Source organism: Puma concolor, chromosome D3, assembly GCF_028749965.1.
Source record: "Puma concolor isolate L17-30 chromosome D3, mPumCon1.1.hap2, whole genome shotgun sequence".
NCBI lineage: Eukaryota > Metazoa > Chordata > Mammalia > Carnivora > Felidae > Puma > Puma concolor.
In genome coordinates, this window is record NC_141678.1 from 43619320 (window position 1) to 43645115 (window position 25796).

Sequence of the window (25796 nt, forward strand, 5' to 3'; positions counted from 1 at the left end):
TTATTTTTGAGAGAGAGAAGGAGAGAGATTGTGAGCGGGGGAGGGGCAGAGAGAGAGGGAGAGATAGAATCCAAAGCAGGCTCCAGGCTCCAAGCTGTCAGCACAGAGCCCAATGCTCGAACCTGTGAACCATGAGATCTTGACCTGAGCCAAAGTTGAATGCTTAACCAACTGAGCCACGCAGGCACCCCTAAAGCTTCAATCTTTGACATAAGAAGACTGCTTTAATTATGAAGACCTGGCCTTCTGCATTCCAAGCAAGATTTCTTCCCTGTTCTCTGAATAAGGAAACAATGGTAAAATACAGATACACACTTCTCCATTCTCTGCTGGAAGTAATTGCTCTCTCACTGGTGTTTTCATAGCACTTCACAACAAACTAGTGCTCTGAGGCCACCACATTGTATTACAGATACCATGCCTCTTGGGTTTTTCTATAACAGTTCAAGGTTCAGATACATCCAGGTCCTGCATTCCATTTGGGGCCTGAAAAAAATGATCTCAGAGGCTTTGTTTTCCCCCTCCTTGACTCTCTTTCTTGAAAACTTGTCAGCTTCTTCAGGGAAGGGACTATGTTCACTCATTTCTGAAGCCCCACTGCCTGGCAATCTCTGGTCCACAGTAAGTGCCAAATAAATGCTTTTTTTTTTTTTTAATTTTTATTTATTTTAAAAAAAAATTTTTTTTTTCAACGTTTATCTATTTTTGGGACAGAGAGAGACAGAGCATGAACGGGGGAGGGGCAGAGAGAGAGGGAGACACAGAATCGGAAACAGGCTCCAGGCTCTGAGCCATCAGCCCAGAGCCCGACGCGTGGCTCGAACTCCCGGACCGCGAGATCGTGACCTGGCTGAAGTCGGACGCTTAACCGACTGCGCCACCCAGGCGCCCCTAAATGCTTTTGAACTGAACTGCATAATGGAGATTACTGAATGCTGGTGCAATAATGGTGACCAGCTCAAGAATAATTGGTTAGGGCTCCCTGGAAAGGCCTCATCTTGACACTTTACTTGTTGTCAGAAGTATCCTTTAAGTGCACAAGAAACTAGACCCACACCTGGCAGAACTGTAAAGTAGGTTCTTTGTCAGTGTGATAAGGAATCACATCACATCTGTCTTGGGGGTCTGGATTTAGATCTTTTGGTAGAAAGCTTGGCTGACCTATCTCTTTTGTTCCAGAGGGGCCCTACATTTAGGAATTCCCACAGCAAGTCTGTCTTTTGAAATGTATTTACTGGAAAACCATCTGTTGGTCCTGGTTATCCAATGGAAAGGGAGTGGGAAGGGTTTGTTTGTCACTGCAGGAGCCATGCTGGGCTCCTGAGATGTCACATTTAGTGAAACACAGGACCCCAGAGCCTGGCATCTGAGAGGAAGGGCTTAAGACTCAGTTACGTGACGATAACATAACCCTTTGGACAGCTGGTTATTCAGTCATCATTCAGCAAAATTCATTTAGCCCCTGCTTTGTGGCATGCACCATTCTAGGCATAGGTGATTCGTTCGTGAAGCAAAACAGAAAAAGTTTCTGCTCACAGGATGCAAGATGACACACACACACATAAATGAGGATATCAGAGAGTAATATTAAAGTAGGGTGGTGTGACAGGGAGTGTCTGGGTTGTGGTCTGGAAAGGCATCTCAAAGGTGTCACTCTTCAGCTGAGACCTGGATTAGTAGGAGTCTCATCAAGAGCAGAAGAAAGAGCATTCCAGCCAGAGGGAACAGCCAGTGCAGGAACCCCATAGCTTTTCTTAGAAAGTGTGGCATGTTTTCTGGGAGCAGAAGGACACGTGTTATGGGCAAAGGGGAGGGTGGAGCTGGTGGGGGAGGTTGGAGAGGTGGGGGAGGGTGGAGCTGGTGGGGGAGGGTGGAGAGGTGGGGGAAGGTGGAGCTGGTGAGGGAGGGTGGAGAGGTGGGGGAGGATGGAGAGGTGGGGGAGGGTGGAGAGGTGGGGGAAGGTGGAGCTGGTGAGGGAGGGTGGAGAGGTGGGGGAGGATGGAGAGGTGGGGGAGGGTGGAGCAGGTGGGGGAGGGTGGAGAGGTGGGAGAGGGTGGAGCAGGTGGGGGAGGGTGGAGCTGGTGGGGTCCCAGCAGCTGCATTCCAGGTTGGCCCTGTGCATCTGGGCCTTGCCAGGGTTAACACTGTGCCTTTGCTTTTCCTGCAGACGACTTTGCAGAGGAGGAGGAGGTGCAGTCCTTCGGTTACAAGCGGTTTGGTGAGTGCTGACCAAGCTCTTCTTCTCTGTGCTTGATACGAGATACAGTGATAGCGCCATTGCTGGACCTTTAACACACATGGATGTGTGTGGTTTCGAGGCCCAGGTTTGACTGGAAGTTTTGAGTTTCCCTGTAACAGGTGGACGACTTCTCCTAACACCAAGGGTAATGGTAATGGAGCAGAAGCCGTGCCCAGGCACGGAAAGTGATGGGATGCTCACAGGGTTCGCTGAATATAAACCAGTAGGCTTAATAGGCAAAACTTGATGAAAAAGGTAAACCTGTGACAGGACAGGAGCAAAAATACACGTGATTTCTCTATGTTGATATTGAGAAAACATCTCTGCCTCTTTTCCTCAGGGCTCCTTTTTCATAACCTAGTGTGTAGTGAGAAGGCGGCTTTCTCCAGGCACCCAGCCAGACACAGGTGCCCTGTGGTGGCTGGATAGCAGCCCCCAGGAGTATCCACATCCTGATCCCTGGAACTTGAATGTTACCTTGTCTGGCAAAAGTTGCTTTGCAGATGTGATTAAGTTAAAGGTCTTGAGATGGGGAGATTATCCCGGATTATCTAGGTGGGCTCTAAATGCAATCAAAGTGTCCTTATGAGAAGAAGGGAGAGGGATATTTGACGACTGACAGGAGAAGGTGGTGTGCTCTGAAGGTGGAGGAAGGGGCCACGAGCCAAGGAATACAGGTGGTCACTAGGAGCTGAAAAAGGCAAGGAAATGGATTTTCTGGTCAGAGCCTCTGGAGGGAGCAGGGCTCTGCCAACATCTTGATTCCAGCCAACTGGAGTGGATTTCACACTTCTGGCCTCTCAAACTGTGAGAGAGGAGATTTGTGTTGTTTTAAGCCACCACGTTTGTGGAAATCTATTACAGCAGCCGTAGGGAACCAAAACACGCTCCTCTGCCTCCCAGACTGCCGCACACAGTGCTCGTCTCTCTTTGACCATGCTTCTCATGCTCTGCAATTTGGTTTTGAACTGGCAGTGAACACTTAAAGTTCTGAAGACTGTTCAGAGGAGCTGGGGTTTTTCTGTCCAGAGAGAGAGAATGTGAAAGAGAATGAATCTACTTCCTGTTGACTTAAAAAAAAAAAAAAAAAAAAAAGTCTCCTGGCTGGATTTTGATTAAAGTTAACAGTCCCCAGCTGCTCTGGCTCCCTCATTGCTTTACATTTTTCCTTCTGGATATACACTTCTACATTTCTTTCTGTGAAAAAGTCGGGCTTTATGATGGGAATGCACTGGCATCAAGCCGATGGCCACTCCATTCGTACACTGGCAGGGATGCTCAGTACTTTCTCCCCTCCTCCACACTGCTGTTCTTTGCACATTACATGTTTCGGGATTGGTGCCCTGTGTTGTTCTGCACTGCCATGGTGGGTTCACTGAAGGTGGTAGCAGGAGCAAAGATGAACCCAGGAATTATAAAGGAAAGAAAAACAAAACAAAAATGAAAAGGTAGAAATAAAGAGGAATATCAAACTTGTAAAAATAAGGCAAAATCAATGTTGACCTGCCTATTTTGGAAATCAGTAGATTTCAGATCTTTCTTTGGACGTTAGTAGAAATAAGAAGAGCCATGAGAAAATGTTTCCTTTAAAAAGAGTGACCTTGAGAGAAATTTTTTTTAAATTTCATGACTATGTAACTAGCTATGTAACTAGCTAGATGGATGGGGATTTGGTGAAAAACACACAAAAATGATAAGTTGCTGAAATATTTAATTTGTGGTGGTTACATTATGTGTGGAAATCATAGACTGATGACTCAGAGGAGGCATGGTAAAAACTTACCAATATTGGCGATCATGAGCAGAGAGGCATGGCAAGAGTGTTAGCAAGTGGTCTGAGTGGGGTAACATATAGGGTCTGTTGTGATTTATGCAAATCACAACTTGAATTTAGACCACACATGAACCAGGGATTTGTTATTCACAGGGCAAAGGGGCCACTCACTGTTCTAACAATTGTTATTTGGTGGCTTGTTTTCAAAGTTATTTGTATACAGTTATTCAGAAACATTTGCTACATGAAATCGTAGCAGTTTACATAATATTTTGCTTTTTAAAATTCAGTACAAAATTACAATAAAGTGCAAAATGGGTGATCTTTTCTGTTAATCTAGCGTGGCATGATATTAGGACAACCAGCCCTTGTCTATTTGGGGATTCATTATTGCATTTTGGTTTTAAGTAGGTCTTCTGTTTTTCTTCAGTTGCTCTTTTTTTTTTTTAATGTTTTATTTATTTTTGAAAGAGAGAGAGAGAGAACGAGTGGGGGAGGGGCTGGCAGAGTGGGGGGACAGAGGATCTGATGCAGGCTCTACGCTGAGAGTAGCGAGCCTGATGCGGGGCTCAAACTCATGAATCAGGAGATGATGACCTCAGCCGAAGTCAGATGCTCAACCAACTGAGCTACCCAGGCGCCCCACTTCAGCCTCTTTTTATGTCACACTTGTTAGCCCATTTCCCAAAGTTCTGGACAGGTGTCTGGGGAAGAGGCAGAGTTAAATCTCATAGGTTTGCCATGCATTTGCTTCTCTAACAGAGGCTTCAATGAGGGGAAACTTCGAAAGGTTAATGAAGTAAGCATATACAAGTTTTAATCAGGTTCTCAGGGTCAGCATTTCTTGGATTCAGTATGCAGAGCTAATTAATTTGGGATATAACTATAGTTACAGTTTGGCAGAGTTCACTCTCTGAAACATGAGGCACCTGTATGTTAAATTTTTACTTTCTAGAGATAGAGTATGATCTATACTATAATGATATCTTTCTACGTATTTCTCAGTTACTGTTTTCTTCAAAATATCATGTGGCACTAGTATTCTTTATTGTAGTTAGCAGAAAAGGAAGGAGAATTACTTCATATTATAAGGGATAAATATAAATTTATAAATTTTGGAACTTGTGATAAATTGATCCAAGAATGTCCCCTGAAACCTTCCGATTAGTCATATGATCAACATGAATGCATCCCAGGTTTTGTTTTCTTAAATTTTTCTTCATGAAAATGATGTGGAGTAGAAGGAATGAAGAATGTCTTTTCTTCATTGAATGAAGGGCTAAGTGTATCAGAATTCCATAGGAGAAGGGGAGAAGTGTGGGAAGAGGGGTGAATTCCAGAACATGTGTAGAAATGATCATAGCAAATCCAGCTCACATTTGTTTATCACATTTATCTTTCTAAAGGACTTACATATTTTTCCTTCACAACAAATCCATGAGGACAGCAGGCCAGGTGTCATCTTTCCTGTTTGATGGCTGCTTTTCATCTTTCCTGAGACATTGTGGGGGCAGTGGTTAGGTGTATGGGCACTGGAACCAGGTGTGTGAGTTTACTCACCAGCTTTGTGACCTCGGGTTCGTTAGTGTCCAAAATTGTGAAGTCTGTTTCCTCACTTATGAAGTTTGGATCATAATAGGCCAACTGCATGAAGTTGTGGAATTAGATATGATGCTGGGTTAGCACAGTGCCTTGCACACTGTGAGCATCCCGTAAGTGTTGACCCTTATTCTAATATTAGGTTCCTTCTTGGACCTTCTGGCCCTGTGGCTTGAACATAGTGCCTAGGATTTAGTAGACCTCTGGAACCTTCTGATTTCTAGCAACCTCATGAATTCTTGTTCTATCATATCTCTTCCTTTACTGCTAAAAACTAGGAAAGGTGAGAAGATCTGGGGACAGCAGTCCTGTGCCCCAGCACCCTGGTGGGTGGTGTGTGCATCTCATGGTGAACATCATACTGGATGTCGTGGGCCCTCCCTCTAGAGCCTGCTTTGCTCCTTTGTGTGCTGGGGCAGAAGGGAGCCTAGACCAACTTTGTTTCCTTGGTTGCTTTGGGTTCTCTTGAGTTATCTTTGGGATATGATCTGGTATAATAATAGGATGTCCAAAGCTGGAATGGTAGATGAGCAAGAGATACGTGGTTCCGTCCGTGAAAATCATGGGTAGATTTAAGGGTTGCAAGTGACCAACTGGGAGTGGCTGGAAACATTTGTTGTTTGTATTTGACAAAGCTGTGACAAAATTGCTTCCTCGGGGCTCAGCTATGAGGAGCATTAATAGCTATGAAGAGAAAAAGATCTGAAAAATTGCAAATTGTGAAAGAGTAACAGAAAGTTAAAGAAGCATTCTCTGTGGAGTAGAATTCTAGTCGTTTGTAAAAACTAAGTGAGGAAGTTCTGAGAGAACTATTTAAGGGATACAGTCCCAGAAAGGGTATCAGATGCCTTTTCCTAAGTATGTTCCGGGAAGTGTGCCCTTGAATAGTTTTGTTCGCCTACAACTTCACAGGCCCCCCTGTATTTAAAGTTTCAAACATGCTGGGCTTTTTCTTTTTCCTTTCTTTTCTTGAATGATAATTTCAGTTTAGCAAGAATATTTTAGCAATTTAACCTTCAGGCACGTGGAAACAGCCTGAGAAATCTTTGTGGAATAGAGCCCAGTCCTGCTCCAGAATGCCCCCCCCCCACCCCTTACCTACACCATCCTCCAAAGACATAAAATTCAAATCAGTGACTTCAGTTAAATCGCTGAGCTGTTTCTTGCCAAGAGTTTTAGAGGAACTGAATGTCTAAAGGTGTGGAAGACCACACGGGCTCCTGAAAAATAGTGACGTGTATTTGCTTAGTCAGACAGCCAGAAAGAAGAGTTGTTTCTGAGATACATGGTGCATTTCTGCTTTCAATGCAGAGGATTGAAAAAGTTTACTAAGAGGACGCTGAACTGTGTTTGGGAAGCTGCTCAAGATAAACCCTTGATGCCTCAACTTCTGGTTATTTGGGTTTGGGGACCAGGCTGCCTGTCTCTTCTCTCCCACGACTGTGCTAGAAGCCTGTCTTCCGTGGTTGGGTTTGGTGAAGGCACTGCTTTGAAGTCATCCACCTCCAACAACAAAGCAGGGATCCCCACATCCCTCTCACCACGGCCTGCAGGACTGACACCGGCAGAGCTCACCGGGGTCCCTGAGAAGAATGCCAGGAATGTCCATCATTTCCTGTCAGGAATGACTCAATAAGCTCAGCATGGGGCTGGCCTTTCAGCTGCACCTTTTCCAAGCATCTCTGAATGGAAATGATATAGGATCAATTGCAAAGGACTGACCCTGGGCAGAGACCAGGTTAGGGCAGGAAACAGGAATCTGATTTCTTGGAAATGTTCAAGCCATTTGCATCACTTTGTGGGAGGGTTTTATTTATGTGGCTTTGTGAATGCTAATGGAGTTGATATTTTTGATTTTTTAAGAATTTGGTATCAAATGGCTTGTGGAGAAGTAGACACAAAAGAGATTCTCAGTCAGAGTCACCTTGAAGGAGATTCGTAGCATATCTCACCCTACTCTCTGCTTCCAGTCAGGCAGGCGGGGTTCCTGAGACCTAAGAACGGGAGTTCCGTGGCTGTCACTTTCTTTTAAATAACCTAAGCAGGTTTCCTAACTTTTATCATTAGAGATGATATTCACACCATCTCTTGCACCAGTATTTGTCCAGGTTTCACTTCTGCTCCTATCAAGGTCCTCCCTGCCTAGTCCTTCTAGCTCATCAGTAAAAAATTTGTTCCACATGGTGTTCCCATGTGATTATGATTTTATTTTAACCATTTTCATGTGAAAGAAACCATTAAGCATCATTTCTCATTTCTCGGCTATCTATTATGTGTTAGGCAATTTCCCACTCATTAGTTCTTTTAATTCTCTCAGAAATCCTTTGAAGTGGGAATTACCTGCAGTTTGCAGGTGAGGAGGACTGAAGCCCCTAGAGCTGAGTGGCATGGCCAACATTTGTATTCAACCTGACTTCAGTCCCCACGATCTCTCCACTCCATCCATGGCTAAGAAACACACAGATACATCCATTCTCAGAGCATCTCAAGATTTAAAAAAAAAATGCTTATTTATTTTTGAGAGAGAGAGCATGTGGAGGAGGGGTGGAGAAAAGAGAGAATTCTTTTTTTTTTTAATTTTTTTTAATGCTTATTTATTTTTGAGAGAGCACAAGCAGGGGAGGGACAGAGAGAGAAGGAGACACAGATCTGAAGCAGGCTCCAGGCTCTGAGCTGTCAGCACAGAGCCCGATGTGGGGCTTGAACTCACCAACCACAGGATCATGACCTGAGCTGAAGTCAGTCACTCAACCAACTGAGCCACCCAGACTCCCCGAGAGAGAGAGAATTCTAAGCAGGCCCCACATTGTCAGCGTAGAACCCGAGGTGGGGCTCTATCCCATGCACTGTGAGATCATGACCTGAGCCAAAATCAAGAGGTGGATGCTCAGTCACCTGAGCCACCCACGTGCCCTGCATCTCAAGATTTTGATGGGAAAACAAACGATCACATGTATATGTGGATTAAATCAGCAGCTGTTTATACATGGTCTCATGTTTCATAATTCATAATATGTATCGATTGAATACTTGAGCCCTGAAGTTTTCAACCGTTTTAAGTAGAATTCCTCCCTGCCCTTTCCTGGTTTGCATTTGCTTACGAATCCTGGTAAGAGTGTGGGGAGGGAGAATAATTTGTTTGTCCTACAGTTGGGTTGAAGCTGAATGTGGTTTGTTTTTATTTTTGGAAAAACTAAGGGGGAAAAAAAATCTCCTCAGCCATTTTTCTGCTCAGACAGCATGAAGGCATTAGGTTGTTTCCAGTGCTTGGTCGTTAGGGGTAGGGTGGGAAAGAGTGATTCCTTTTGGTAGCAACTCCAAGTAACTTAAAACAGATGAACTCTGAAATTTTCCTTGAAAGACTTGAGCTGTTCATTTGGAGGCCCCCCAGGGAAGGGAATGATGTCTGAGAGTCGTTGGTTTTGAGGGAAAACACAGTCCTCAGCAAAGTGGTGAGCTGGAGGGCTCCTCTCCTCCCTCACAGTCCCTGCTGGTGCCTCTGCTCTGCAGGATGCCAGCTCATCTTTAGATTCCTATAGTCTGGTTCACATGCTGGCTTTGCCCCTTGCCACCAAATCACCCACTCTTGAAGTACCACTTTGCTCATCTGGGAAATGGGAATAACAAGAAAACCTTCCTTGCAGGATGTGTGAGTTATAACACTTACAAGTAATACAGAAGAGGGGCCAGGTATATAGTCGGTCTGCACTGACATGTGGCTGCCGGTAAGTTGCTGACAACTCTCAACCCTCTTGCTCCCTTCCCCTCCATTTTCCAGGCACCAGCCTCCCGTGTTTGCGTTACCTCGGCTCTCCCTTTGTGAAGCCTGGTAGGCCTCATGCCCTCTGACCCTTTCCGCCTTCTGTCCTCCCTCCATCAAAACCTCACTGCCCTCACTCCTATGTACTCTTCCCTGTACCAGGGTCATACTTTGTTCAGGGAATATCGAAGGAGTCTATTGTCTTGCAGGCCTTTTTAAAAATAATTAAAGACCTAGTGGCCACTAGCAAAGAGGATATTTTAAAGGGAAGAAACACATGCTGGGGGCTAAGAGCAGCTTTCTTGGAGAGGTGACATAGCATCCTCATGGCTGAGAGATGTACCCTGGCTTGAATTTCCAGCTTTGCCACTTAGTGGCGGGACAGCCTTGGCTAAGTCAGCCTCTCAGTGCCTCATTGTCCTCATCAAAAAATGGGGGTAATTCGAGTATCTACCTATAGGGAGGTGAGAACTGAATGAGTTAAAATACTTAGAACAGTATCTTGCATGTAAAGAGAACTGCATACAAGTGTGTGTTATGAAAAGTGATGGAAATGGTCACACGGTGGCTGCTGCAGCGGGTCCAGGTTGGTGAAAGAATCTGTGTTTCTTCCCAGAAACTATCCCAGAAAGCCTTCAGTAGACCCTCTGTCACAGGTCATTGGCCAACATTGAGCCTCAGTCTTTTCCTAAATCAGTATGGACGAAGGGAGTAGGGCTGGCTCTGGTTGGCTTGAGCTAATCATTTAGGTGTAGAATGTATAGTGAGGAATTAAGGACTTTGACCGCTCTTATTATGTAGAACTTAATAGCCATGGTATTTAACATAATATTATATATAGTATTGTCATATTTATAATTTAATGTTAATTTAGACTGAGTAATTATTAATTATTAAATAACAATGTGATTTATTTATAATCTGATCCATTATTACCTATGCTTTGTTCCACTTACAAAATTGTCAGGTTTTATATAGCACATTGAAAAATTCAGTTTATTTACAAAATAATTACAAGTTTACTTTTCAGTGCCTTATAATTTTGTTATAAACGGAGCTACAAAGGTGTTGAACTCTCAAGAATACAACTCTCATGTTGTATTCTTAGTGAACACAACTCTTGCCACAGGAAACATTGTGAAACTGGTCTCCTGAGTCATAACTATAAACACTTCGTGCTTCTTCCGATGTTTTTCATTTTTTAGCCTTTTTATAAGTTTTTGAAAACTGACATTTGTCCCTGATTGAAACAAGCTTCTCTTTTCATATGCTATGATAGTTTTTTTTTTTTGATTGGTGTAAATATTTCCATACACAGATCAATTTTTTTCATACACTGAGAAGATGAAGAACTGTAGACTTGTCAGGAAAACAGGAGAATGGAACTAGCAGTCTGCAAAAGTTCTGGCAGAAACTTAGAATACATTCTTATTCTAAATGCCTAAAGATGCCTCTGTTCTCTAATATTTGAGATAGACTTTTTATTACATTCTTGTTCTGTGAAGCAGGAAAATACGTAAGTAAAATTACTGTTGACATTTTAGATGATAGAGTTTTCAATCCAAGCTCAGGCATTCAAAGCAGTGTAAGCGAGAGATAAGCATATTCTTCCCCTTTGGGTTTTATTTCGTTTTGTACTTGGAAGAGGAAGTCCTCATGATAGCTCATATTCAGTACTTTACTGGGGCCTTTTGATGAAGAAAATGAAGATATAGTGATTGCTCTACCTCACATTTTACATAGAAATCTTACTGTTGAATTGCTTTCGAGATAATTGAGGAGAGATGGAAATACTTATCATTCATATGAGCTCTCACTGACTACCCACCATGTGCTGTGAATTGCGGTACAAAGATAAAGAAAACAAGGTCCCTTTCCTGACTATTAATTATCATTGGCATTTATAATTCATTTTTTTTCAATTTCTCAGAAGATAAGAGGTATAATAATCCTTATGAAAACAAAAAAACAATGCTTTAAAAAATCTGCATACTAGTGATAGCCTACTTGAGAATCCTCATCAAAGGGTTCCCCCAAAGACTCATAAAGTATAGGGAGTTTAGAGAGAGCTGCCATTTTGTGATGGAAGTGATATGAACCAGGGTGTCAGAGATTTGTGAATAAATTCTGCAAGTGGGAATGGAAACAGAGTTGGGGAACAGCTGGGGGTTGTGGGAGGAGATATCCCTTGGCCCAGAGAAAAGGCGAGTGAAGCATTAATAGGAGTTTGGGGAAGAGATTCAGGCAAGGAAGATGGGCCTTACACAGTGCTTTTTTCTTAGGAAATAGATGCAGGTTTTGAGATTTGCTGAGAAATTGAAGCAAGCAAGACTCATGGGAAAATGTCATTCTTAGTCAAGGCAATATGAAAATGATGTGACATTTATTAACTATCCATAATATGTTGGGCATCATGCACAGTAAAGAAGGGAGATGTAAGCTTTGCCTTTGGGAATTTCCGATTTAATGAAAAGCAGACCGTTTTCCAACACTGGTACATTTGCATAAAAGAAAAATATCAGCCAGCCCTACAAATTGTTTCCCCACCCGCCAGCAGAATTTCAAAAGGCACAATAGAGGGCACCACATGCCAGATGGAATGTGAGCCGTCTCTCTCTGTCTCCAGTGTTGCTGTCAGTTCACTATTGGCAAAACTTCAGTGGTTTCCGGGTAAGGTTGGGACTCTCCTTTGTACCCGCCCCTTCCCGTCTGTGCAAGTGAAGAGGGCATATGCAGAGTCTCTTTCCTTTGCTCCACAGAAAAGATTCAGGATGAAGTGTAAGAATCTGTTTGATATGAGCCCGTGAAAGAAGGTTGGAAGGTAATTTCCGTCTCCATATGGTGTACACACCAGCGACCACAGCTGTTTCTAAACTGCTGCCATGTGAATCCACTCTGCTTTTTAACAGCAGCTATATTCGTTTAAAACACAGTTCAGAAAGTGTGCATAAAATAATTTGGTTTGGAAGCCTTCACTATTTGTTGCACTTTTGGTAGACCAAAATGTGCCTCCTCTAAACAGTGAAGCCTGTGAATGAGGAGGTCAGGGAGACCAAGTGACCTTAAACTTGTGAATTTATACCACCAAGCCTTCATTTGCTCTTTATGGAAAGAGAGATAACAAAACCACCTACGTCACAGGGCATTATGAGGATTCTTTGATGTAAGTGAAGTACTTCTCAAAACGCCTGGCACTTACAAGGTATTCCACAAATGCTCATTACTAATCAAGACAGAAAGACAAAGATAGAAAACTAGATTTTGTGAAAATAACTGAGTTCAGTACTTCATTTGAGCTCTGTCTCTCCCACGCTGTCTCTCCCTCCTTCTCTCTGTCTACACATGCACACCCCCCTACATGTGCATGCATGACTGGATATTTGAAGAATGGAGTTCAGAAGTAGTCTTTTTTTTTTTTTTTTTTTTTTGCATATGTATTAACTAACTAGCTATGTGAATTTACAAGATGATGTAAACTCTCTGGGTCTCAAATAAGCCAGTCTGCAAAATGAAGGGAGTAGAGTAGGTGATTTTGAAACCTTCTTTAGGCCATGCACTGTTATGGGTGTGATCTGTAATGTCATCCAGAGCTCTATTCCACCCCTACGTTTTATTTTATTTTACTTTTTTTTTTTTCAAGTTTACTTATTTTTGAGAAAGAGTGAAAGAACACAAACAGGGGAGGAACAGAGAGGGAGAGAGAGAGAATCCCAAGTAGGCTCCACACTGTCAGTGCAGAGCCCAATGTGGGGCTCGAACTCAGGAACTGTGAGATCATGACCTGAGCCAGAATCAAGAGTTGGCTGCTTACCTGACTGACCCACCTAGGTGACCCTGATTTTACATACATAGTACTGGTTTTTACTTTTACTTACTTCAACACTTCAGAGTAAATATTTTGGTACCTTCCCTTTAGATATATTTTTCCAGTTCTCTGAAACGAAAGTTAGTTGGTAAAAATTGACAGATGGAAAACTCTCATCTCATTAGTTTTGTTCAAAATGTTAGTCATCTCATGATTATTGGTTTTCCATTTGGTTCCCTTCATGTAACTTTAGAGGTACTGAAGTATTTTCTAGGCTTATGTGTTTTGAACTCACTTTATTCTAGATTTCTACACTCAATCATGGAAGATTCTGGTCCCTCCCAGCTTTCATAAAATCAGTGGGTAATTATTCAAATATACATGTCTACAAATTTAATAAAAAGCATAACGTTTCCATTAATAATCCCAAGAAAACTTGCAGTTTCTCTCAGTTCAGTGATCTGTTTATATTTATCATATTATGAAATTTTTCTTTGTGCTTCTCATGTTAATGAAAGCCACATTGAATGAAAACATAAATCTACTAGTTATCAACAAAGGAAAAAGAAATCACTTGAACCATGCTCTGTATTGAGATGGCTTGCTGGGAGCAGTGACTTTCTTCCCTTCTCAGGCTAATGACCAAGTATTAGAATCCATCCACCAAAGGAAAAAAAAAAAAAAAGGTGCCAGGTGGTCTTCTCTGCTTTGGAGCTTTTTTCCTTCCTCTGAGATTGTGGTTATGTAAAGTGGGAACACTTATATTTTAAAAGCTCAGCTAGTCCTTCTCCCAGCTAGGATATTATTAAATTGATTCCTTCCCTCTCTGCCTCTTTGTATATAGTTAACCTCACTTTCAAAATAATGAATAAGTCAGCATTTAGAATGAAGGGAAGAAGAAAAGAGTATTAACTTTTTTGTCCTATTTTAATTGCAAATACCTACAAAAGGTGGATTCTGATAAGTTCAGAGTCTTTTTTTTTTTTTTCTCCCTAGCTGAGCACAAGGCAGGGGGGGGGGGTGGTTTTGGTATGTATACCTAGGCTGAACACGATGGGAGGGGATGGTATGTATACCCTGGATGAGCATGTGGTGGGGGCGGGGGTAAGTATACCCACGGTTGGAGAGAGTGGAAGAATTTGGGGTTCCAGGGTGCTCAGGGAAGCACCAGGAAGGGAAGGACCCATGCGTGGGAAGATCTGGAGGGAGCAGAGTGTGCAGCAGGTTTCGACATTGGGGTATGAAGTGATCTTATTTAGTCCTCAAGGGCAGGGCTTATAGGCAGAAGGGAGTGAACAAACCCTTGCATCCTTACAATTACTTTTTTTGTTTTTAAATATTTTTTCTTAGCCATGGTGTAAGTTTAATGGGGACAGAGTGTCTTGTTCATTACTGTACCTGGGACGGTTCCTCAGCTCAATAAATATTTGAGAAAGGAAGAGTGATATGTTTTGTGTGCTTATGATGTGCATCGTACTTAGGGTGTTTTCTTAAATCTTACTGAAGCCCATGATCTGGTAGGCCTCTCCCAAAAGGTGCCTGCCTATGGACAAAGAATATTTTCTAAAGTTGAATTCAGGGAAGGCAGAGGCTCAGACCCCACGTCAAATAGTCAGTTATAGGGGCGCCTGGGTGGCGCAGTCGGTTAAGCGTCCGACTTCAGCCAGGTCACGATCTCGTGGTCCGTGAGTTCGAGCCCCGCGTCAGGCTCTGGGCTGATGGCTCAGAGCCTGGAGCCTGTTTCCGATTCTGTGTCTCCCTCTCTCTCTGCCCCTCCCCCGTTCATGCTCTGTCTCTCTCTGTCCCAAAAATAAATAAACGTTGAAAAAAAAAAAAACAAAAAAACAAATAGTTATAGCACAGACTCAGATCCAGGAAAAGTAAAAGATAGCAGTGGCTAGGTCTGAGAAGGGAGGAGACAAACTCGAGCCAACCTTGGGGAGGAGGAGGTCAGAGAGTGACTAGGGTCAAAGGGAGAAGACTGAGCAAAGCAAGGACCTGCTGAAGCACCTGGAAATCTCTAAGGTAGGACCAGGTGTCTCTTTGCTTCTTCAGAAAGATACTGGGACAGTCCTTTTGCTTCATTTGAATTTACTCTATTTCTGTTAAACTTAAGATTATAGACCTCTTGTGAAGTACAAATACACTAGGAAGTTTTAGAAAGAATGGTGGTTCTTAATGGTCACCTGCACTTCAGGCTGCACTGTTTAATCAGATTACTTTCTCCATAAAATCTCGCTGAGGTCCTTGAATCTGTTGTTAATAAAAGGTTCATGTTTCAGAGATATAAGAGGTTCAAGGAGCTTTGGAATGAAGGCACCTAGGATTGGGGAAGAAGAGTGTTGAGATGTAGAGCAGGAATTCAGAGAGGTGAGTGTGAAACAAACTTTGCATAATGATTTCCTTTAGGTCTGTTCCTATCTCCCTTCTTTCCAGAAAGCAAGTGAGAAGAGGCCATCTTTAAGGAGGCTTGAGGGAGAGTACAGTCTGCAGTCTGAGGGGAAGCTACCTTTATTTTATTTTATTTTATTTTATTTTATTTTATTTTATTTTATTTTATTTTTCAATATATGAAGTTTATTGTCAAATTGGTTTCCATACAACACCCAGTGCTCATCCCAAAAGGTGCCCTCCTCAATACCCATCACCCACCCTCCCCTCCCTCCCACCCCCCATCAACCCTCAGTTTGTTCTCAGTTTTTAAGAGTCTCTTATGCTTTGGCTTTCTCCCACTCTAATTCTCTGTATGGCTTATTTCACTTAGCATAACACTCTCCAGTTCCATCCATGTTGCTACAAAGGGCCATATTTCATTCTTTCTCATTGCCATGTAGTATTCCATTGTGTATATAAACCAGAACTTCTTTATCCATTCATCAGTTGATGGACATTTAGGCTCTTTCCATAATTTGGCTATTGTTGAGAGTGCTGCTATAAACATTGGGGTACAAGTGCCCCTATGCATCAGTACTCCTGTATCCCTAGGGTAAATTCCTAACAGTGCTATTGCTGGGGGGAAGCTACCTTTAGATAGAGGTCCCCAGAGCAACAGTGGTGAGCCGGAGGGCACGCCGGCTTCCCTGGGCCCTGGGGCTGAGCCCCTTTCTGCATGCTGGGAAAAAGGACTCCTCAACCAAGTTCTGTGAAAAGAGTTAACTTTTCACTAGGAAGAGGAAGTTTGCATGATTCCTGGGCCCTCCATGAGAGCTCCTGGAATAAAATCCTAGAGTATCTGTTATCTACCTATTATATCCTACCCCGTGCTAGAGTGTGGGATTGTATTGCTGAGACATGGCATCATTATTTATGGTCGTTGCGGTCTAACAGAGGAGGGAAAAAAAAAATCAACATAATCATACTATAGTTTGAAAGATGTTTGAAAGGAAATAGAGGATAGATAGAGGACCCAGATTCTAAGGTTACTAATTCTGCAGGGAGGAGAGCAATGTGTGATCAGAGAAAGGAATAGGGAAGGATGATTGTTTAAGGGAAGGGGCATTAAAATGAGGGAGTCCCGGGGCGCCTGGGTGGCGCAGTCGGTTAAGCGTCCGACTTCAGCCAGGTCACGATCTCGCGGTCCGTGAGTTCGAGCCCCGCGTCAGGCTCTGGGCTGATGGCTCAGAGCCTGGAGCCTGTTTCCGATTCTGTGTCTCCCTCTCTCTCTGCCCCTCCCTCGTTCATGCTCTGTCTCTCTCTGTCCCAAAAATAAATAAACGTTGAAAAAAAAAATTTTTTTTAAAAATAAAAAAAAATGAGGGAGTCCCTAGGCAGTCAGTGGGAGGGTCTCGAGGCAGAGACAGACTGAAGATACAGCAAGGGAATCAAGGAGCATTAAGTACCAGTCTTCTGTAATCCAGTATCCAGTGATAGTTGTTAATGCTGTGTGGTTTAGGCTCCCAATATGTGCTCGATGCCCTGGAAGATTCAGAATAGTAAATCTTGGTCCCTGCAGTCAGCATGTTACAAGCAAGTTAAGGAGACAAAAGTTACTGACAGGTAACAGTAGCAAACAGTGCCAGTGAGTTCCAACAGTAGCTCTCTGTGGTGAAGGTGCGTCCAAAGGAAATCAAGAAAGGAAGAGGAAAACCATTGTAGTAGTCTGGAGCTCTGGGTGAGGAAAGCAGGAGTTAGCTTAGAGAGCATGTGGGGATGGGAGAAAAGGTCCCCAGAGAGGGAAACTGTTTTCCTGACTGGAGCTGGGGTTGTAGGGAGGGTGTGGTGGGGGGTGGGTAAGGAGCCAGGCTAGCGAGCTGAAAACCAGGACAAAAGAATTTAGACTTGATTCAGTTAAAATGGCCCATCTCTGAAAGTGTTTTAACAGAGCAGTCTGTATAGCAAAAGGGGTATTAAGGGATATTGAGGGTGACTGATGTGATGTTGCCTTGCAATGTTACGCAGAAAGAGGAGAAAGGGGCAGTGAGGGGACAGGGGATGGAGCTGTAGCTATCACCAGCGAACAGGCTGATAACATACTTGTGACAGTAGGAATGAAGTGAGAGAGACACTGTAATCTGTGACTCCAGGATGTCTGCTGACTCTTCCTGTGGTCGCTGATAGCATCTGGCACTGAGGTTCAGAGGTCAGCACGCGAGGCCGCAGCTCGGCACGACCCTGCTCCCACCACAGAGGAATCCAGGCACTTAAGTTGCTTAGGACGCAGGCCGCCACCTTTCATTTCATTGAGACAGTTAGGCAACTAATTATTTTTCTTTGTGGTTTGTTACTTTCTTGATTTGAATAGATCTTTTTGGTTTGGTTGGTTATTGGGAAGTGGCTGAAATGCAACCATGGATAGTCAGGCACAAATAATAAGCGCTTTTTACGAAGCAGCTGTTACTTCACCAATGTGCCAGTGTGGTCTTGGAAACGTTTTTGGTTTCGGGGAAATAAAAACAACCGGCAAACCAAGCCTAGAACAAAACATTGTAAAAGAAGTGTCAAACTATAAGGGAGGACAGTAGTCTGCGGGTAAGTAAATCGCTTTCTGGAAACCCTGATGCTGAAGGCTGGCGCTAGGGTCCTAAAGTCTGAAGCTGATTTTGGAAACCCATCTTGAAGAGGTAGTGAGTGGTGAATGAGTGCTGAGCTGCCCAGGAGGATGGCGGGATTGCAGGAGGAAGCGGGACGTCACGGTATGAGCCTGTACTTCTGCAGACCTGTCACCCTGTCGTCAAACCCCCTCTCGCCAACCCTCCTATGGAAAGATTGGCTTTTTCCTTATTACCAGGGAGGTCTTCAGTCTGAGATTCTACACTTTGTTTCTCTTTATAGCCTCTGGCTAGGGAGAAATTAACCTGGAGCTTCTCTGCTTTGCCTTCTTTAAATAGAAGAAACATACTTCAGCATTTCACCCATTGTTTGTATTGGTAGAATGCCTCTGTATCCATATATCTGTGGTCACATGGGCAATCTCATATGAGCACTTGATAAAATGTGGTGTTCAGGGGCCTCATACATTAGGTGGAGTCGTCTTTTGTTACTTTTTTTTTTAAATAACAGCGTTATTGAGACATAACTCACATATGATTCAACTCACCAATTTAAAGTGTACAATTAGATAGTTTTAGTGTATTCAGAATTATGCAATAATCACCACAATCAGTTTTAGAACATTTTCATCACCTCAGAAAGAAACCTTGTACCTATTAGCAGTCATTCCCCTCTTCTCCCCAACTCTTTCTACCCCTTTGTAACCCAAGCTACTTTTTGACTCTATGGATTTTCCTGTCCTTTTTGACTCTATGGATGTTTCATATAAATGGCACCATTTATATGAATGAGCCTGGATGGCTCAGTCGGTTAAGACTCCAACTTTGGCTTAGGTCACAATCTCAAGGTTCATGAGATCAAGCCCCCCTTTGGGCTCTGTGCTGACAGTGAGGAGCCTGCTTGGGATGCTCTCTCTCCCTTTTGCTCTGCCCCTCTACCACCCACGCTCACTTGCTCTCTCGGTCTCTCTCTCAAAAATAAATAAATATTGAAGAAAAGTATAAAAAAATAAATGGAACCATACAAGGTCTTTTCTCTCTGGCTTATTTCACTTAGCATTATGTCTTCAGGGTTCACATGTGTTGTACACCTGTCGGTACTTCTTTCCTCTTTATTGCCGAATAATATTCTTGTGTATGTGCCACATTTATTCACTGATCATTTGATGGGCATTTGGCTTCTTTCCACGTTTTGGCTATTATGAATAATGCTGTGGACATGGATGTGTAAGTTTTTGGTGTGGATGTATGTTTTCACTGCTCTTGGGGAAGTGTTTAACTTTGGGAGGAACAGCCAGCCTGCATTCCAAAGTGGCTGCACCACTCTTTCATTGTGTCCTTTACCCCCAAAGGGGGAAAAACCCATCTTCAATTACTTTGCTATAGTACAGTGGTGATTTGTATTAACTAGAGAGGGTAGAGCTGAAATGATCTGAGAGTGGTTTTAGGTATGGTGTCATTTGTTTACATCTCCATATCTATACATTACAGTATACTTCAGTTTGCCACCATGGGAAAAAGAAAACCCGGTTAATATTTCTGTTCTCCTTTCCCTAAGTTGGTGAGGTGTGGGGCAGGGCTACATCTGAGCTTGCCAGTGTGGTAGCCAGGGGCTGCATGTGGCTACCGAGCCCTCGAAAATGTGTCTAGTTCAAACTGAGATATGCCGTGAGTCTAAAATCCACCAGATTCGGAAGACTTAATATGACAAAAAGAATGTAAAATATAACGATTTTTATATTGATTACACATTGAAAGGATAATATTTGGGATCTGTTGGGTTAAATAAGATATACTGTTAAAAATAATTTCACCTGTTTCTTTGTACCTTTTTTATGTGGCTATTAGAAAATATTAGATTACATGTGTGGCTTATATTTCTATTCGGCAGTGCTATTATATACTATTTTCTAGGCTTTATTTTTTGAATACTGGAAAAAAAAATTTAACTCTCTTTTGGGTAGATTCAGATGGTTATTGGCAAGTTTCTTTTTTTTTTAATCACTAAGAAAGAGCAGAAATCCATTTGCTCCTTGACTGAGAACAGTGAGTCAGCCTTCAACAGAAGGGTGCTGACTGACCAACTGACCAGCCTTCCTTCAAAATTAATTCATCACCTAACCAACAAAATAAGACAAAGCCTTCACAGAAAAAAGAAACGTGACCATAAAGACATTAAAACAAACTCCTGTGATAATCGAATATAACTCCTTCACTGACTCTCCCAGTAACATGCTGGCCTAGGACAGTGTCCCCTCTCTTTGTGTAGCTCAGGAGAGTGACTGGTGGACATTTCAGGCCAAGAAAGAAAAAAAGACAATATACATGTGGCAAGTTGTTGGGGAAATGTTGGGCGAGGCTGATCTTTCAACTAATATGTGTGGATACCACTTAATCGTAGAGTTGGCCCTGTGTTTCTCACCTGCCTTTTTTCGTTCAAGGTCAGTTTTCAGATTACCAGGAGAGCTATGTTGAAGGCGTAACATACTTGGCAGCCATCTTCTGTAAAGCACACGTTATGTACTGGTGTTTTTAATCTCAACTATTTGGACATAAGATTACCACTGGTGGTTTCATGATTCAGAAAAGAGAACAGACCTTTTTTTTGGCACCATCCCCAGGTAACATAATTTAGCTTGACTCCAGACCTTAAGACAGATAAATTCCTGAATTCTACTCCAGTGGGAAGAAAACTCCTTCCCCTTTGGCTGAGACTTTCGCTGATGTGTAAAATGAAACTTGGGGTGGTGTTGGGGGAATGGATTCAAAAGGTGAGACAAAGTCCATAAAACCTTAGGGCATAGAGTAAATGAAGAATCCTGATCTCTCCCATGGCCCATCCCAAGTGACCATGGAAGAAGAAGGAGAAAAATAGGTGGGAGCCAGTCAGGATTTTGCTCTTGGATGACAGCAGAGGGATTCCACGTGTCTTTAAATGATGTCTCTTGTCAAAAACATTCTTAACTGTTTTACTGATGTTGTTTCTTTGAGCTCACTGCCAAATCAAAATAACTAAGTCTATTTTCTTCTTTCTCTTGATGAGTTCGTAAGTGAAGGATTTGGCAGGTTACTCAATCATCACTCATCACTTGTCCATTTTAAAGGAAGAACTTTAGGGAAGTCCCCCTGGGAAGTACTGAGAGGTCATTATGGTTTACTGAAAAACGGGGTAATTAAGAGAGAGAATGATCCAATAAACTAATTTCTGTGTTGAACACATGTGTTTTATTAGATTTCCTGGTTGATTTTAGGGCCAACTTTACGAGCAATGATCCCCCTTTAAGAAGCTCCTCAGTATCCTTTTTCCCTCCTGTACTGTCCTACCTCCATAACTAAGAGGCATGGGAGAGTCAGGAAATTGTATCCTGGCCCTGGCTCTACTTCCATGAAACTTCTGGAAGGAAGATGGAGAAAAGAATAAGCAAAGGTATTCTAGCACATAGGCAATACTTGCTGCCCTAGGTGTGCAGAGGTAGCTGGTTTGGGGTCTCTTGACGTAGACCTGGCATTAGCAGAGTTTTAAGGTAAACAGAACTATCTCAAATGCTCCTCTTATCTACACTCAGGTTTTACATACCACGCTCTGGTCAGTCTCTTCCAGGCATCCTGCCCCTTCACTCTTTCAGGAACCTGCAGTGTGAAAAAAGCTGTCTGATTTAGGATTTAACTTCTAAATACATTCTATACATATGTACCGGGCACTGTGCATGCTTACTTTTCCAGGTGGTCATTCACTCAAAAGGAGACCTTGATGTAAGAGCCCTGTGTAACTCCAAACAAGAACACGCAACAAATGACCTTCCAGACTTAGAGCTGATTGGCAGGGCAAAGTCCATTTCATTGGTACCCTTCACATCTTAATACAAGATGAATTTCTCTGCCCACACCTAAGTCCGTAAGTCCCTAAGTCCCTAATCCATCTAAGCTCCTCATTAGAATCTGGGTGATCCAACTCTATCCACCTGTTATTTAGATAGCAAGTAAGAACCAGGTGTGGTGGTAGAGCACAGAGGAAATTGGAGAAATAGCTCCACTTGGGAAAGAGAAGTCTTGGGGAGTGATCATCTGGGGAGAGAATCTGTGGTCATAAATTCTTCAGACAAGAACATAGATGGGAGAAGTCCAAAATAAGGAGGGGCTTATTTTAACAGGTGGAACTGTCCAACAGTGATCCAGGCCGCCCCATAAGTCTCTACTTCCATCCAGAACTGCTTCCCATTCACAGAAGTGAAGGCTTGCCTTCTGCAGAGAGGGCCAGCCCAGATAGCTCCAGCAGGCTTCCCCTCTCCCTGGCCCCACCACCCTCCCATCTTCTCAGTTGTTTGGATAAGTCCGCAAACTCAGGTGGAGAAAGGAGAATTGCTCTAAATTGTCAGAAATGTGTGTCTGTTCAAACACGAAACTCAATTCAGTAGCAGTTAAAAAGATCATTGCTTTTTCAACATGAGAAACAAAAATATGTCCTCAGCGGGATGTTTCAAGGGTATGTTAGGAAATGACTGATAGAATTTTTGGTCCTGACAGGGTCCTCTGAGAGCATTCTTAAAAATTGCTCGTTTTATAGATAAGGAAATTTAGAAGAGTAAAATAACTGCAAATGGGACCAAAAACAAAAAAAAAAAATCACAAGCAAGCTGAACATTTTTCTCTTTTTTCAACTCAGACTTGAGGTTTATCTCACATCCATAGTCCTCCTCTTGCCTGAACTCTTTCCTGGCAGGGTCCAGCAGGTCCCTTTGCCCCAAAGAAAATGCGGTACCTCTGGCAAACCACATCTTTATTCAGCCTTAGACATATTTATCTAACTCAGTCGGAAGAACTTAAAAAGATAAATTTCCAATTCTGCAAATTTACTGTAACTTTTGAAAAACGACCTATATCCTGCCTAAGATATGCCATCCCCTTAGTCATAAGCTCTAAATAGTCAAGGATCCCGTTTTTGTTGGCAGTGATGTTGAAAATGCTGAATGGAGAAGGCTTGTTTTCATTCTCCTCCACTTGGTATGGAGCAGTGAGAATAACAACAAGGGGGAAGCAGCTGAGAAACCCCACCACCATGGGGACGGCAGGATCTTCATGGAAGAGTCTAGTTGACTTCATTTACACCTCATTTCGTGTAAACACTGGGCTTCGTAGGCATCTATTTCCAGCCAGCTCAGCAAATCCACCGAAGGATTTTGCAGATTTTATCAGTTGCCCCACCTCAGTCTCAGAGATGAGGAGTTCGAATCAACAGAATTTCGGTCCCCTCTCTGAATATGTAAGCCTTGCTTGACTACTGTACTCAACTCCATCAGCTTGAGCATGTGACATGGACATTCTTCAAGGCAGAGTTAAAAACATCTGCAGGCTCGAAATCAGCCGAGTTCCCCAGGGAGGGTGTTAAATCCAGAGTGTGCTGATCTGTTTCCTGTCTCTGTTATGATTTCTTCACTGTAACTGAATATCCTTTGGCGCTCCAGTGACTGGGTACTCTGGTGCAGCTGTGTCAGCAGGCCAAGGACTGTTGGCTTAGGGGGCTCCATTTGCGTTTACACAGCTAGCTTCCATAATTCCAGTCAGGCCTATTAATTTACAGGGTAAGCCACTCCTTGTCTGCACATCAGCATGCCTCCCTGTGCAGTCCGTGCTGTTAAACATAATCTAATTAAGGCTCATTAAGGGAGAGCAGTCACCTAGCTGTACTGATCCCTGCCAAGAGAAAACTCCCAGGGACATGAGCAAACTACCTTCCGAACAAAATGCCCATGGAAACACTGCCAAAGAGCAGTGAAACATTTAAGAACTTGAAGGTGTTCCCAGGCTCATCTTCAGAGAAGGAGCTAGGGCTAAACACTTGACCAGAAGGAGGGGGCTGAAATCTCAGAGTTGTGTATTGTGTGGCCATATCTGCATAGCTCTTACCTACCCCCTGTATTTTATGTTTACTTTCTGCTTGGAAAGCTGATCTTGCCTTCCCAACAGACTTTCATCCTCATGTGGGATCTCTCCAGAATCAAAAAGGTGAGCAGCTCAGGGGTTACCACTGCCCACATCCCACAGTTCAGTCAGAATCTGCTCTTTGTTGGAAGGGAAACTGTGCCTTTTGGAAATCTTGAAGATTACATAGTTTATTCTCAAAACACTGCATCAGCCATCAGTGGGTTTCCAGTAAGCTGTGAGAGCATTTAACCCAAAGTGGGCTTGTGACCTTCTTGAGCTGAGGTGTGGGAAGGCTCCAGTGATGTGGAGAACAGATCATTGGTAACTTAGAAGTCATCCTGCTGTTTCCGGCACTGAAGAGAGAAGCCAGCCAATATAGAGTATTTCTCCAGAGGAGGTTTTTGGGAAGCTTTTCTTTCTTTGTGCAAAGTGTTTCATCTGTGTGGGCCTGGCTTATGAGCACAAGTTGCTCACAGCACACTGTTGGTCCAAACTCCCCAGCAAGGATCTGTATTTTGTATGAAGGTTATAGAACTGAGCACTGTGCGAGAGAGAAAGAAATGTTATCTTTCATTAAGGTTTAAACACAATATAACATCAACATTGTAGTTCTGCGCTGAGAATTTGAATGGAGCATGGCTACAGTGTGCCTGTTGGATTTTAATGCTACCATGCCCCACCTCTGTGAGACAGGGTAAATGTGGAAGTCAGATGGTTTCTCTCAATTCCGTAGCTAAGTTCAATTCAGAAAAGTAGTAAAATTCTTTATATAATGTAATGCAAGCCCCTCTTAAAGCAGTCAGCCTTCAGCCACGTGCTTTATAATTCCACCTGAGGGCTAACATATGGCCTGATTTCACACCCTGCCTGGGTATGCCTGATGCACTTAAGTATTGTGTCATTTAAAATAGGTTGTGCTTTCTTTTTAAAGATAACATTATAGCATCATGGTGCCTTTCATTTCTGTTTATCTTCCAGTGTAGCTTTCCATTTAGGTACCACACAATCATGGAACGGAAAACTGATTTTTCATATTGTTTCTGTCTGGCTCACATGCACCATCTGAATGATGGTGTGTGGTCTGTGATTGTAAAAGGTGGCCCAGCTTGTGGGGGTAGTGGAGATTCTTGGACATCAGTAAGAGCAGGAACATTAGAGATCATCAGGTATGATTCCAACCAACATGTATCCTTCATCTCTGAAAATAAAACTAAAAATCCTGATTATAGGAAACCCTTTCTGGCCAATCTCAATGGCTCCACATTTATTTATTGAGATACTGTTGACTATCTGTTATATGCCAGCCTCTGTTCTAGGCTCTGAGAATACAGTGGAGAACAGATAGAAAGCACCTATCCTCAGGCAGGTTGGTTGGGGGATAGGTAATAATCTAATGAGAAAATTCAAATAGTGACAAGGTGCTATGGAGAAATACCAAGACAGAGGACTAGGGAGATGAATGGTTGTTTTGGACAGGATGATTAAGAAAAACCTCTTGGAAGAGGTAACATTGGAACAAGGACACACATGAAATGATGATGGATGCTGTGATTTTGGGGAAGCATTATACGCTGAGGGTATAGTATGTAAAAAGACCCCTGAGGTAGAAACAGCCTACAGTGTTCTAGGAACAGTACTAAGCCAGATATTGCTAGAATAAAATGAAAGGGAAGCGGAGGATATGAGGTCAAGAAGTGGGAAGTGTTAAG

At 42.9% G+C, this 25796-nt stretch overlaps 1 protein-coding gene across 1 annotated transcript in view; it reads left to right on the forward strand.

Moving 5' to 3' along the window:
* The window catches only part of COLEC12 (collectin subfamily member 12), a 194240-nt gene that overhangs the window by 17441 nt on the left and 151003 nt on the right, over positions 1 to 25796 (forward strand). Inside the window, exon 2 of the mRNA XM_086682574.1 lies at positions 2168 to 2218. Within this exon, the coding sequence (XP_086538700.1) occupies positions 2168 to 2218 (51 nt within the window). The remainder of the gene's footprint in view (positions 1 to 2167; positions 2219 to 25796) is intronic.